Source organism: Myripristis murdjan, chromosome 10 (assembly GCF_902150065.1).
Source record: "Myripristis murdjan chromosome 10, fMyrMur1.1, whole genome shotgun sequence".
Taxonomy (NCBI): domain Eukaryota; kingdom Metazoa; phylum Chordata; class Actinopteri; order Holocentriformes; family Holocentridae; genus Myripristis; species Myripristis murdjan.
Window position 1 is genome coordinate 14,235,309 of NC_043989.1, and position 14,662 is coordinate 14,249,970.

The 14,662-nt window shown below is 41.4% G+C and overlaps 1 protein-coding gene across 2 annotated transcripts; it reads left to right on the top strand.

Moving 5' to 3' along the window:
- The first annotated feature begins 5,936 nt into the window (after positions 1 to 5,936).
- arr3b (arrestin 3b, retinal (X-arrestin)) lies at positions 5,937 to 13,258 on the top strand. 2 transcript variants are annotated; one of them, XM_030062726.1, is made up of 18 exons: positions 5,937 to 6,010; positions 6,491 to 6,524; positions 8,146 to 8,176; positions 8,289 to 8,349; positions 8,443 to 8,487; positions 8,599 to 8,792; positions 8,955 to 9,014; positions 9,124 to 9,200; positions 9,314 to 9,449; positions 9,545 to 9,629; positions 9,754 to 9,826; positions 10,182 to 10,319; positions 10,493 to 10,570; positions 10,680 to 10,703; positions 10,798 to 10,847; positions 11,956 to 11,959; positions 12,099 to 12,128; positions 12,722 to 13,258. In XM_030062726.1, exons 2-17 carry the CDS (start codon positions 6,517 to 6,519, stop codon positions 12,109 to 12,111), a joined length of 1,077 nt encoding a protein of 358 aa, XP_029918586.1. In that variant the 5' UTR covers positions 5,937 to 6,010; positions 6,491 to 6,516; the 3' UTR covers positions 12,112 to 12,128; positions 12,722 to 13,258. The 2 variants fall into 2 exon arrangements, with proteins under 2 accessions (XP_029918586.1, XP_029918585.1); XM_030062725.1 differs by lacking the exon at positions 12,099 to 12,128.
- Positions 13,259 to 14,662: the final 1,404 nt, after the last annotated feature.

Here is a 14,662-nt window from a genome sequence, read left to right on the forward strand (position 1 = left end):
TATCATGTCTGAGACTTATTTATTCTGGTCGCTTTATCCTCTTCCACTCCAACCAGTTACACCACAGCCCTGCTTATAAAAACAACGGATTGGATGGGATATTCAGACAACGGATCCATTTCTAGGAACCACCCACTCACTTTCATTTTCCATGCTCTCAGGCCATTGTTTTGTTTAACTTCAGTCAGTCCACCACTGAGCTACATCATAAAAAAGAAATGCACAGTTGTGAGGATTGCGTGTGTACATGACTGCAGTGGGTTGTGCAGACTTTAGCCAATCAACTCCTGCCTTCTAAAGGTTGCAACCTTACTAAAACTTACCAACTGATGGCAGCAACAGCTCTTTAAAGTCAAAGCTTCAACTGGGTCGAGTCAGTGAGTAGTCGTTGCTAAAAATACAACTGATGAAAGGTCAAACGAGAACTGAAGAGCATAACTGAGGGAAAGCTACCAGGTATACCACCTGTACCTGTCCAATGCAGTCTTGAGTTCATACTGCTGGCAGTGATTCAATATCAATCAAATCAGTGATGTAAATTATAGTACCTGAGCAAATAAATATTGCAATCTGGAGTAGATGGAGACAGCCCATTGCACAGTTTAACAACAGTCCTATGACAGCACTGATTGGCTAAGAAACTAATAGTTCCTGTTATAGCGCCACTGTCTCACTTTAGCAACATACTGTATTGTTAAGAAGTGGTAATACCATGGTGGTGTAATGCCTTGAGACCAGTCATTAGTCAGTATTGACTATATAAAGTGTGTGACTAAAATGGCAGAAGCTTAACTGTAAGGGGCTTATGGGACTATAGTAAATGTATCCTCCCACAGCTGAAACTGGAATAACAAAACTCAACAAGGCAACTGGTCCACAAAGAAGAGATAGCCTTAATACAGGTTATTTTTAACCTTTTTTTCTGGATAGAATGAAGTGGTATATTATAATCATACAAATAGAGACACAAATCTGTGTAACTGTGGATCAAACAGTGCATCTCTGTGATGTGATCATATATTGGTATCAAAGCAGGTATCAAAGACCTGTGATATACAGTGGAGAGTACATGCATATTCTAATAGATCCCTTGTTCTGTGATTCACTGTTGGCTGTCTACGATGATTTAGTAAACCCATTAGAGTAGTGAATATATGAATATGAAGGGAAGGTAATTTGAGTTGCTCTTTTAGCAGCTCAGGGTTTCCTTGAGAAGTCAGCAATCAAGATGCAGGGAGCGCAAAGGCCGGTAAGAAGCTTACCAGTAAGACACAGAAGACACAGAGGAGGCCTATAACACAGTCCAGTCCATAAGCAATCCTCAAGTATCTAGCCATAACCTTAAACATCAACTGTAGGTGTGTCATGGTTTCTGTGTTCATTGACTCTTGTTTTAGGACTTTATGTTTAGTCACTTTTTGGTTTCTGTTCCCCCTACTTTCCTTCTGTTTTTTGGTGTACTGGTTTCATTTGCCCTCTCTATGTCACTCTCGTTTGCCCAGTTTCCCACACCTGCCCTGAGTTTGATTTACTATCCCTGATCATTCTGGACCCAGCAGAACCAGCTCCTTGAAAAAATTATTGTACAGCAGCTGTGGTTCAAGAAGAGGCTGTAGGTGAGTCATTTTGTCCCCCATTTAGATGTTGTCTGTTAAAAACTAAACTATTTCCTGCAAATCAGCTCACTTGTCACACCATTAGACTCTAAACCTGCACCTTGGTCTTCTTCCAATCAGCCTACCACTCAGTCAATTAGGCCCGTCTGGCCCTTGGGGGTCCACACAGCCACCAGCTTGCCAGTTGCCAGCATGCTAGCCTCCAGCCAGCTAGCCACCAGCATGCTAGCCTCCAGCCAGCTAGCCACCAGCATGCTAGCTTCCAGCGTTATGATTCCAGTCTCATTTTCCCAAACCCAAGCTGCTGTCTCTGCTGCAGTTGCCCTCGCAGCAGTTCCAGTCCCCCAACCTGCAGCTCCAGTCCCTGTTTCTCAATTCAGTGTTATGGCTCAAGACCCAGTTCCTAGTGGTGGAGTGGCAGCCTCAGTCACAGTTCCCAGAGACCGAGTGGCTGTCCCAGTTCCCAGAGCCTAAGTAGCAGTCCCATCCTGAGCCACCACGACCAATGTCACATCATCCTGGCCTCCAAATGCCATGTTGCTGCAGTCCCAGCCTCCTGTGTCACAAGTTCACCTGCCTGCTTGTCTGCTCATCCCAGAGTCACCGCCACGCAGTATCCCAGAGTCACTGCTGCCCATAGTCACTGCTGCCCAGCGTACCAGAGTCACTGCAGCATCCAGACTCATCACTGCCCAGCGTCCCAGAGCCACTGCTGCCTGGTGACCCAGAGTCTCTGCTGCCCAGCGTCCCAGAGCCACTGCTGCCTGCCTCTGTGCCCAGCCTCGAGTGTGATTCCACCCACACTGCCACCCTTAGGAGAGGTTCCACCCTGGCCATCCGCCTCTGGAGCAACTCCACCCTTCATGTCCACATCCTTGTTTTCCACACTCTGGCTGCCCACCCAAGCAACGCCTCCCTGGTTCCCAGCACTCTGGCCACCTGCTCGAGCGCCGTCACCCTGTTTCCCAGTGTTCTGTCCATCCACCTGAGCGCCGCTGCCCTGGTTCCCGGCGTGCCGCCCACCTGAGCACTGTCTCCCTGGTTCCCAGCTCTCTGGGCAGGCTGCCAGAGCCGGTGTTGTTTGGGCAGGCAGCCAGAGTGCATTGAACCAGGGTGAAGACATGAAGGGCAGAGTTGCTCCAGATGCCAACGGCCAAGGTGGAACCTCTCTGTAAGGGGACAGTGTGGGCAGAACCACACTGGAGGCTGGCCATAAAGTGGGCAGGTTAACGTTCCCCTGAGTTCCTAGAGTCTCTACTCCCTGTGATGCCAGTGTTTGCCTTTGTTTGCCTGGTCCTAAGTTCTCTGTTCAACCTGCCTTCAGTCTCCATTAAACATCCTACTCTTCAAGCCTGTTTGCCTGCCTCTGCTCCTGTGTTTGGGTCCACTTTCCTGTCAACATGTGACAATAGGTCTGTGAATATACATTAATTGATGAATGATGCACATTTACTGTTTTACATTATTCAGTTATCAAGACAAATCATACTGTCATGTTGTCATAAGTAACTGACCATGAGACAAGGGAAATAGGCAGTGTTGGTTCCTTTTAGTCACTGGACCCCAGATGAATTTTGTTTTGCAGTTGAAGGGCAAAGGCAAACTGTATCAGAAAAAACTGTACAGGCCTATGATCAATATAAGAAGTAAGCCTATCAATGTGCAATACATTAGTTTAGAACAATACTGATGATTTAATAACTAGACCAATGAGCCAATAATGTAGCCAAAGGGTTTTCAAAGGGCTAAACAAAACTTCATGACAATATAAAAAAGCAGGATTTAATATCTCAGGAATATCACAAACTAATATGTGAATCCTTACTTCAGTGAAGAAAAACAGTCAGAGTTGTCAGCCAGTCTGTCCAAATTATACGAATAAAAGCGTAGGGTTTTATCTGTAAAAGTCTGTGCACACTCAGTATTTAGTCCCTAGGCAACAGTCTGTGTGACTTGTCCTGCCAAACTGTAACTTGAATTTTAGTGTTACATAAAAGCCACACATTTCACATAAAGGAGCTCTCACATATCACCGCTCCCCCAAAATGAACTGTTTTTCTGTGAATGTCTTACAATGGAAACCACTGTAGTTATACAGTTCAAAGCATGCATTGTGGAACAATTTAAACCTATTTCTAAACTTAACTTGATACTGACAGAATTACTTGAATATTGGAGTGACATAAGTGAGAGGATAGAAATTACACATAGAATTGAGGCATTAAACAGGTCAACTTTGCAGACTCTTCCTGGTGAACTTTGTGTTACCCCAGCTGATGATCCGGCAGTGTAATGTGCAGCAGGGTTGACCGGCCTGGGCAGCTTTAAAAAGATCTCAGATCCTGTCCCCATATGACGGGGTAGCGCAGACACCCTCAGATCTAAGTCATTATCCTTGGCTGGCAAAGTGTCAAGATCTTCAAAAGTGTCAAGATCTTGAGTTCATGCACCCATAATCCATGCAGCTAATTAATTAATCAATTACACCTAGCTGTGAAGGTGGCAAGATCCTCCACCAATCCAGCAGACGGATTTACTTTGTGTCATTTATAGTGTCACATGGGGGATAGATCACAAACAGTGTCTTTCTTTCTCCAGTACACAGCCACGTAGATGGTAGGAGAATCTACAAGCCAAACCTTGCAGACAGTTTTGACTAATTGTAATTTTTAAAAAATAAAACGTTATGCTGATCTTCTAAAAACAACCTGTGGTAATTACACATGATGACACATGATGACACATGATGAAGCCCCAATTGGTTCGTTATTTTGCCAAAAAAAAAAAAAAAAGTATTGAGTTCATGCACCTTGGTTTTTCATCTAAATAGTACTTTTCATGACTGTACCAGACTTTTTGATATAGCTGATACTGTTCACTTTTTGAACTAGTCTTGTCTACAACCATAAACAGATTATAATTTCGCAAATTTGGTGACTCTGTAATTCACTCATCACACATGACTGATAGTGACACTAGATGTAACCTTGTTGTATGCATGTCAGTTCATGTCAGCAGGTCACTTATGTTTCTGTAAGCTTGCCATGTGGACAGATTGCGCAAGCCTTGGCACAGGAGCCATCTGTCATCCAGGCTACCATAACAACCAAAATCCAACTAATACCACTCTACTCCTGCCTAAGCCTTGGCTGGAGGAAGGGAATTCCTTGAACGCTCACTTATAGCTCGTCCACAATTGACAACCTTGTAACTCTTGCAAGGCTTTGATTACATTTCGCAATGATGTAGCAGCTTAGGGCCATTAAATTACATAATGATTCAACACAACATTTACTTGGCTATTAAGCCATCAAAGGTGTTACTATAGCCAAGTCTTACATGTTTAGTTCACAGTAATACAGACAATTACACATAGCCTCCTGGTCATAGCACCCTGCCAAAACACTGGTCACTTATTTTCTGCAAGTGGCATATGTCACATATGACATGCATGAGTAAGGTGATTTCATTGTTGATTATATCCCTATTCCTGCAGCTAGGACTGGACAAAATCAAATATCACAATATTTTGACCAAATACCCCAATACTGACATCGTAATGATATTGTGGGGATGGATGACTATTGGTGCTTTCACAAAATATTTACACAATGAAATTTTTGATAAGCAATCATCAGTAATGCCTAAATAACACCTAAGTGAGTAAATGAAAATAATAGAACAGCATCAACAGTTAGGTAAGAAAATATATCACTTTGCTGTAGTGCAGCCTTTAAATCAAGAAAAGACAACATTTATTCCATATCACATTATTACAATATCGAAAATCCCAGATGATATCAAGTCTGATATTATGATATTGATATAATATTGATATATTCCCAAGACCTACCTACAGCTATAATGAAAATACAATTCAGAAGACCATACATAACTATGAATAGACAGAGATGTGTGCAAGCGTTGTGTAAAGAATAACTTTGGAAGTTAAATGACTCATGTAGGTTAGAAATTCATAGAGATTGGAGCAAAAATGGACATGGAAAACATGCCCCCCATAGGAATTAAGCCAAGGACAAGACCTGGTCATTGCACTCTATATGTAACCCAAACAGTCAGCCCTCCACCCCAACACACACTCTTTTAAAAGACACACCTCTTGAGGCTTATTCCTTTCAAGTAACATACTTGCACTTATATTTAAACACATTGTGCACCAAAACAGCAGTGGTCTAATGAATTAATAAGATTGTCTCTAAAAACAGTATCCTTTGACAGGCCGTGTAAGCTGAAGGGAGGGATGAAAGGTTGGGAGGTCGTTGTATAAAGGCACAGGAGAGGCAGTGGTAGGCGTTCACACACACCACACACGCTCAACTGTGACGGATTACAGAGCACAACAGAGGAGACTCATTCAGGGAACTGACGACCGGGTAAGCTGATTCTCTCGCTGACCCTCAGTACACAGAGAATAGATGAATAGATGATAATATCTCAAAAGCACAAAGTGACAGTTGTCGAACAAAGCCATACTTTCAGAATCATTTACTGCAGATTTTTTCACTGTTGTTACTTCACCAGGATACACACTGCAACCCTTTTTGTATGATGCATTTATTGGATCTGAAGTCAAGTCAAGTTTGAGGAAAAGCTTTTTGTCTGTATTAACATGAAATAATTACATGATAAATCGTGAAATGGCATCATTCTGCTGGGTGACTGTCAGCAGGATTGTGATGGGCCTGTGCTGCAATAGTTATGAGGTCATTAACATGTGTGAAAACTTATAATTACAGCAAACAAAAAATTGAAGTTAAATCCAAAAGTAAACTGTGCATCTGCATTTTAGTTAAAGCATTGTGATACTGCAGGCAGCCAAACTTTAATAACTGGGTCTTTTCTTCTTTTTCCAGACACCGTCAGCAACTTTGCCTCCAACATGTCAAAGTGAGTACAGAAGGTTTCCTCTCCTCCAATATATTCAGCAGCTACTGTGTTACTGGTAACTGGCTCAAATCACAGGTTAAAAGCCATGTCTTTTCAATTTATTTTTGAGGCATTAATTGACTTTCAACGTAAATTCAGCAAACCTGTCAGCGAATACCATTCAATACCTCTGTTAACATCACAAGAGTTAATTTGTGCCATCTCAAAATTAGGCAGTATACATCCAACAGTAATTGTGAGAATACCAAATGTTAATGATCACTGAGTTGGCTTGCAAAAGGATGTAAATTTAAGGGACTATTTTTAAATGATACAGAATTTCTCTTTCATTAATTGATTGAACCACTTTCAGTAAACTGATTTTATTGAAATGAGATCAGCTTGAGAGCAGTGCAGGGATGAAAGTAACAGTCCATTCACAAACACAGAGGAAGAAGCTCGGCAGCCAGTGTCATGACCTCTCAGTCTAACATCTTAGCAGAGGCATGTAGGGTGTCTGTCATTCCTCCAACACTTCAGGCTTATAGGATATGGATAAATCCTGATTAAAACGGATTGCACGGATTTGATCTTGGAAGAGAGGTTTAGAAGACAAAGGAAAGGTTTTAAAGGGATTATCAGGTGCTCGCCATAGGAAAAGGCAATCACCACAGAGGATTACTTGTTTGTTTATACTGTAGATGCATCCATAGTGCAAAGGTGGACAAGGTGAGATATTAATACAAACAAAACAAATTTCCCCAGTGGTGATAGTACTTAAGCACAGTTTTCAGGTACCGGCTCTTTACGCAAGTATTTTCATGGTGTGAGACTTGTGCAGTTTTTACTGTACTACATTTATCTGGTGGCTGTAGTGCCTGGTTACTTTGCAGAATAAGCTTTTACCTGCAAAACATAAAATGTGATCCACTTTTAGAGCTGAAACTAGCAAACAGTAAATGGAGCACAGCGACAACAGTAAAGTACTTCACAGACAAGTTAATGCATCAAAATGTAAGACTCTGAAAGGAACCATTTTTCACAATGCCTGCTTTTCCTTTTTATATCTAACTACATTTTTACTGATGATGATTCAAATTTTCAAGGCAAGACTTTTACTTTTATTGGAGTCTTTTTTTTCATTAAGTGCAGGATTTCAGTACTTTTCCACAACTGATAGGGGAGTATTTGTCAATTCGTCTATCCATCACAGACCACAACACATGATGTGTGTGAATAACAGGCAACATGTAACATGTTATGCCTGTCTGGGTAGTGTGATCCTGAGCAAAACACAGGCCATTTCTACCTTGAGACAATGTTACGTAAGTGTTATGCTACAACCAGATTAGATAATAATGCCAGCAGGTGCATTGCCACTCTGAACACTAATCCACGGGTGGGGTGGAGGGGGGGTGGCAGGGCATCCTATAATTGGAACTGACAACTGACAGCAGAGTGGTAAGTATAAGATATCGTGGACTAAGACCGCTTTGGGATTAATACAAGACAATGAGTCATACTTGGCATTAAAAATCACAATGCCATGCAGTTGAGGACAGGAGGAAATAAGATTTACATTTGAAAATTTGACTACATTTTATATATTACATCTTTGATTTCATGTTCCCTCTCTCTGCAGGATTTTCAAGAAGACCAGTGGCAATGGCAACGTAAGTGGCCTCTGTAACACCGTAATCATTACAGATCATTTCATAGCATGCATTTGGGAGCTCTAGTGGTTCCCTGAAATAACAACAAACCTCTTCTCTCTCCTTCACTCAGATTGCATTGTACTTGGGGAAGAGAGACTTTGTGGACAACGTGGATTCAGTGGAAGTAGTCGGTGCGTAGCCTGTGTGCTTGTGCATGCTCATGATTGCACATTTATGCGTGCTTTTGTATAATCCACTGATCTTACCTGTCTTCTCATTTGTAGATGGGGTGATTAAAGTGGACCCAGCTAATCTTAATGGCAGAAAAGGTACTTCTCTCTCAATCACTGCCTGTTTTCTGGAAATTATATTTTATGGCATCTGAATTCAGCTTACCTAATATACAGACTAATGTGAGGGTATGCCCATTGCCTTTGCAGTATTTGTCTACCTTGCTTGTGCCTTCCGCTACGGCAGCGAAGACTTGGATGTGATTGGCCTGTCCTTCAGGAGGGACATCTGGGTAAAGCGTGTGCAAGTATATCCACCTGTAGGAGGAAACTCACCCAACACTCCAATGCAGGAGTCTCTGATGAAAAAAGTTGGAGATCAAGGATATCCCTTCTCCTTCCAGGTAATGTAGTATGTATTTTTCTCACTGTGTTTACATATTAAACTACTAATGAGTCCTTCAGTGCAATTCCGTATTCATCAATCACAGATCATTTTTTCATACGCCCTTTATTTTTACAATCATGATTTTCAAATTTATCAGTATTTCTCCTCTCTGTTTCAGATGCCAACAGATCTCCCATGCTCAGTGTCATTGCAGCCTGGACCTAACGATGCTGGCAAGGTGCAATCACAGTCCCCTTTCCTCGTTTCTTTGCTATGACACTCATTTGCCATCTTGAATTTTTTTTTTTTACATACAAAACATTTATTTTTTTCTTGTCCTATTGCAGGCCTGTGGTGTTGACTTTGAGGTAAAAGGCTATGTCGCTAACGAGCCCGACAACGCAGATGAGGTCATTGAGAAGAAGTATGTATGCTCTGCTCCCAGCCAAACTATATGATTGAGTCCAGTCAGGGTAAAGTTGCAGGTGCAAGATTTTCCCCCTGACACTCTTTGCTTGTCTTTTTTTCTGCTCTCAGGGATACCTGTCGTCTGATGATTCGCAAAATACAGTTTGCACCAACCACCAACAAAGCCGGACCCAAGGCTGATATCACCAAGCAGTTTATGATGACTGACAAACCAGTTCACTTGGAGGCCTCCCTTGAAAAAGAGGTATGCTAATAATGACACACTTAGCATTACATTATAATGCTGCGGGCTTATTTTATTTTGTTGAATTGAATAAAATGTGTTGTTTTTACTTTCAGACTTATTACCATGGGGATCCAATCACTGTAAATGTAAAAATCAACAATGAGACCAGCAAGATTGTGAAGAAAATCAAAGTCTCCGGTGAGTAGTGGGAAGTGTGTGTGTGTGTGTGTGTGTGTGTGTGTGTGTGTGTGTGTGTGTGTGTGTGTTCAAGCAGCATATATTTGAGCTGATGATTCTGACAATGCTTTTTTCTCCCCATCAGTGGAGCAGTCAACATCTGTGGTGCTCTACTCATCTGACACCTACACCAAGCCTGTCTGCACTGAGGAGTTTGGGTGAGGCTGTTATTCTAACAAAATATCTTTTTTGTATGATTGCTGTCATTTAAGATTAAATTCAATTAATTTAGGGGGTACATTTTGCATTGTATTCAATAACTTGAAATCCTTTTGCCATAAAATTATTCTTACATTGTTATATTGTTATGTTTTATCTAAAAACTAATTATTGAGAATAAAAGATCTGTCAATACTATGTGAAATGCATTTTAAATTAAGTTTTGTACTAAGGGAGCATTAATTAACCCCAACAATGGCTGTTAGACAAGCCAAACATGCATTAATAACACAATAGCATTAACAATGTGATTTCATTTGATAGTCACAATCTCTGTTTCAATGCCATACCCAGGGAGACAATCAATGCCAACTCAACGTTTGAGAAGAGCTTCCAAATAATTCCCCTGCTGTCCAACAACAAAGAGAAGCGCGGTCTTGCAGTGGACGGACGGCTAAAAGACGAGGACACCAACCTAGCGTCCACCACCCTGTAAGCCAGTCGTTAAGTCTCACACCAAAGAGCTTACAGTGAGCCTAGGACAGGTTTTCATCCTCTTATTCTTGAGTGCTGTTGATATAACCCTGCAATGTAACATCCACTTGTCGCGACTTAAAGCAAACACCCTTGACAAAGTCATGTAAACTATTCCTGTCCATTCACAGGAGTCAAGGACAAAAGGAGATGCAGGGAATCATTATCTCCTACAAAGTCAAGGTCAATTTGATTGTGTCCAGTGGAGGGTAAGGCCTGATTCATCAAAAAGTCCTTTTGCACGGCATTTTCACTCTTTATGTCAAATTGTACAGATTAAAAATATTCTTCATTATCATTTTCTCTTTCTACCCACAGACTTCTGGGTGGCCTAACAGCAAGGTAAACGCCGATTTATTGCATCTCACAGTGTGTCACTGATATGTCAAAAATATGTTTTTGTTCAAATTTCTTCATGTGTTTTGGTTCTTTGCAGTGACGTCACCGTAGAGCTTCCTCTGACTCTGATGTCCCCAAAACCTGCAGGTGAGTGCATTGCTGTGCATGCGCGCGGGAACTACTTTTTGCCAGGGGGTGCTGCGTATGGGGTGGGTGGGTGGGGAGGGGGGTGCACCTGCGCGCGCACACACACACAGGCTCCCTTTCTGAAACGTTAACGTTAGCTCCAGCTGTAGTGTCCCCCGAAAAATGGTCAAAAAGAGGCGCTTCGTAACACAGAGAAGGCGACTTTATGAAGGAGAAAGTGAACGTTATGTCAAAAAAACATACTCATACGTATCTTTGCGCATTTTTAAGTGGTTATACGGAAATGCGGGACCTTTTCTAGTGGGTATACGCCGTATACCTGCGTATCACGTAGACTACACCACTGATTTGGAGGCTAAACTTTCAGTGACAGACAACCAGCTGTGCGAGCGCAGCGCAAACAAGTGAGAGAGAGTTGCAGCAGTATCCCGCTGTGCTGGCAGACTCAGCAGCAGGGACGGTTTCTGCTATGGGCAGTGCAACTGCCCAAGGCGCAATCTACTTGGGGGCGCACGAGAAAAAAAAATCACTAGTTTTCTAGACTACCGTATTGACCCGCACATGCCGCGGCACCATCAGTCGGCATCAGGCGAGCCCGCCGCGGCATCATCCGGCACCGCGCCCACCCGGTCAGGTCTGCCGGATCTGACAGGTGAGCTGCCTCATGCTGGCCGGTGCCGCGGCCGGCTCGCCTGATACCGACTGATGGTGCCGCCTGATGTGTCTCGGTGTGATTGCCCCTCTGCACGCGTTTTACATGTTTTTCGTTTTCCTTGCATTAGGTGCAGTAGATTAATACACGTTTTACTTTCTCCCCCTGTCCACACCTTAAGTGACTGCCACAATCAAGTCATTTTCAAAAGAAAATGACTTTGAAATGTGGTAAAATTAATTTGACATTTATTCCACCCCTCCTCAGCAGGGGGTGCTGCAGCACCCTCAGCACCACCCTTCCCGCGCCCTTGTTGCTGTGTGTAAAATCTACATATGACCCTTCACATAAACTCCAAAAATAACATTGAATCCTCTGTAACAAAACTGATTAAGTTGTGTTATGTCCTCTCTCCTCTTGCTCCTTTGAATCTTCCCATCGATGTGCACTGAGCAGAAGTGTAAGTATAACACAGAGTGTGTCTGTCATGCATTCATCACTCAGATCACTCCAGTAATTTATCCTGTATATGGCTTTGATGTGTGTGACACCACACTTATGCTTTTCTCCCGTGTGTTTGTGCATTATTTGAACTGCAGCAAAGTGGAGTAAAGGCCTCTTTAGTTCAGGTGAGGTCACAACCAATGCAAATACTTTTCAGGGTGTTCACTTCCTCAGGGACCACAGGATATGTACTTTCCATGGAAATATAGGCTAAATTTGAATACCATGTTGTCAGGTTTACTTCATTCAATGTCACAAAAAGAGCATTATCTAAGTTCTTACATGCTGTATTTCTAAGAGTGATATGTAAATAAAAGGCCTTTCATAAGGTGTGGCAAAAGAAACATGGTAGTGATAATGATAGCCCTTGAATGATGTTGTGCTCCACCTTAAGCATGCCTGCTGGTGTCACCTGGCTGCTACAATTGTTTGGAAGATCCTGTAACACCATTGCAGGATGTATGCAAATTTGGGGAACTTGCACAATGGTTTTACTGTACTTACAGGGCTGTACTAGATGTATATGCATTTTGTGCTTCCATGGGGAAAGAGGGCGAGGCTGCATGAATAAAAGGGAACATATGCGTTTCTGTTATTCATGACTGGGCTCAGTAATGCTATCAAATCCGATGCAGTGCATTTCACAAGATTTCACAAGGTGTGATGCCGGACTCAAAAAAGCAGCTCATGTTGTTGTTGTTCATTTCATTAACCCCAGGTCCGATGTAAATCTTGAGTAGAGTTCCCCTGGAGGAATCAGAGGACCAAAGAAGGAAAATCAACTCACCGACGAAGAACTGAGAACACAAAGGAACTCATCACCAGAGAAGAAAGGAACATCAAAGAATCACTGTGGTTATTACAAACATTTGTTTCCCTCTATCTACACTATATATTTCTTTCAGGTGTTGTTATCCAAGCTATATGACTGAAAAAGGCATTCTAAGTCCCAACTGTGAGCGATGTGTTTCTCTAAGGCCTGCAGACGTAGCTTCAAACACAAACATTTGGCCCATATGTTTTTCTTTCACAAGTGAAATGTTCCATAGTATAGAGCATAGACATTTTCTTTTTGCATATGGTATAAATACAGAGGCTGAAGAGCTTCACTTATTCATTATCTTTATTGCTGTGCCATTAGGGCCACGCAATAAAATGACTGGATGTACAGCTGTGGGATGAATGCCCTAGAAAACCCCTAACAGTGGCAATCTGTGAGGACAATTGAGAAATAAACACACTGCTTCCCACATTACTCCCTTTTCTCTGTTTATTTTGTTCAGTATTTCCATGGCAGTATGTCAACATTTCAGTGACATATGTACATTTATGATCCATGTTATATGGTTTTGTTTTGTTTTGTTTTGTTTAAATAAGAGGTGTAGTCTACAGTGAGCTTTACTTTCATGTCAGCAATAAGTTTGTCACAGGCAGTGCCACATTTCATATTTGGATAACACCATTTAGAATAAAAATCAAACACTCAGCTTGAATTCAAACCTTGCTCTGAATTACACAGCTACAGATGAAAATGTGCTATAAAAAACATTGTACTATTCACTTCAAAAAGCATACTACAAAGATCATTAGGATGTAGCATCATCCATATTTCCATTAGCGTGTATAAGTCAACCCGACCAGACTAGAAAATTCTGTAAACATGCTCTGAGACTATTTGTTAGCCCAGATGCTTTTCTGTGTGGCTTAGAGCCCTAAAAATGAACTCAACACTCAGTAGATCCAAAGAACCATCAAAGAACCACCAAAGAACTGTGTGGTAAAACTTGTTGCTTTTCCTGTCTCTCTCACAAAATACAGCTTACAGTAATAGTCTGATGCATGCAACGCACAGCAAGAAGACAACTTATGCACACAAACTGTATGACACACAGCACATGGCTGGGCAACATATCAATATTATATTAACATCATGATATAAGAACAGAAATCATCTGGGATTTTAGATATTGCAATATTGTGATATGGCATAAGTATTGTCTTCTCTAGATTTTTTAAGATCACATTACAGCAATGGGATGTAATTTTCTGAACTTATTATCTTATATATCTAATATTTTCCTCTACCTGCTTACTGGTCATCATATTCATATCATTAATGATTGTCTATCAAAAATCTCTATAAAAAAAAGTCAAATATTTTATGAAAGCACTAGTTGTCATCCTTGTATTATTGTGTAATGACAATAATGAGGTGTTCCATCAAAAAGATCGTGATATTTAATTTTGTCTGTATTGCCCAGCTGCACACAGCATCCTGCATATAAACATAACATAAAAGGTAATGAAATGGGTGAAAGAAAAGCAAACACAGCGACTCTTGCCGACTACTTGTTCAAAAACTTAGTTAAGAAAAAATTCCAGTGTAATGACTATGTTATTTCATTTTATTTTATTTTAATAAATTATTTCCCTAACAAGCACACTCTTCATCTGATCGGGCTTAAGTAAAATGTTACTAGAGTAAAGTTAGTTGTTACAGTTATTTTCACTCTTTATACCTGTCTTTATAAACATATACTAAAAATGTCGACAGATTGGTTAGATTGTCTCGTTATAAGCGGGATGGAAATGTTGAAACGAACACACAAATTAAGTTTTCTACATGTAAGTTGTGTTTGCTACTGGCCGCTAGGTTGTG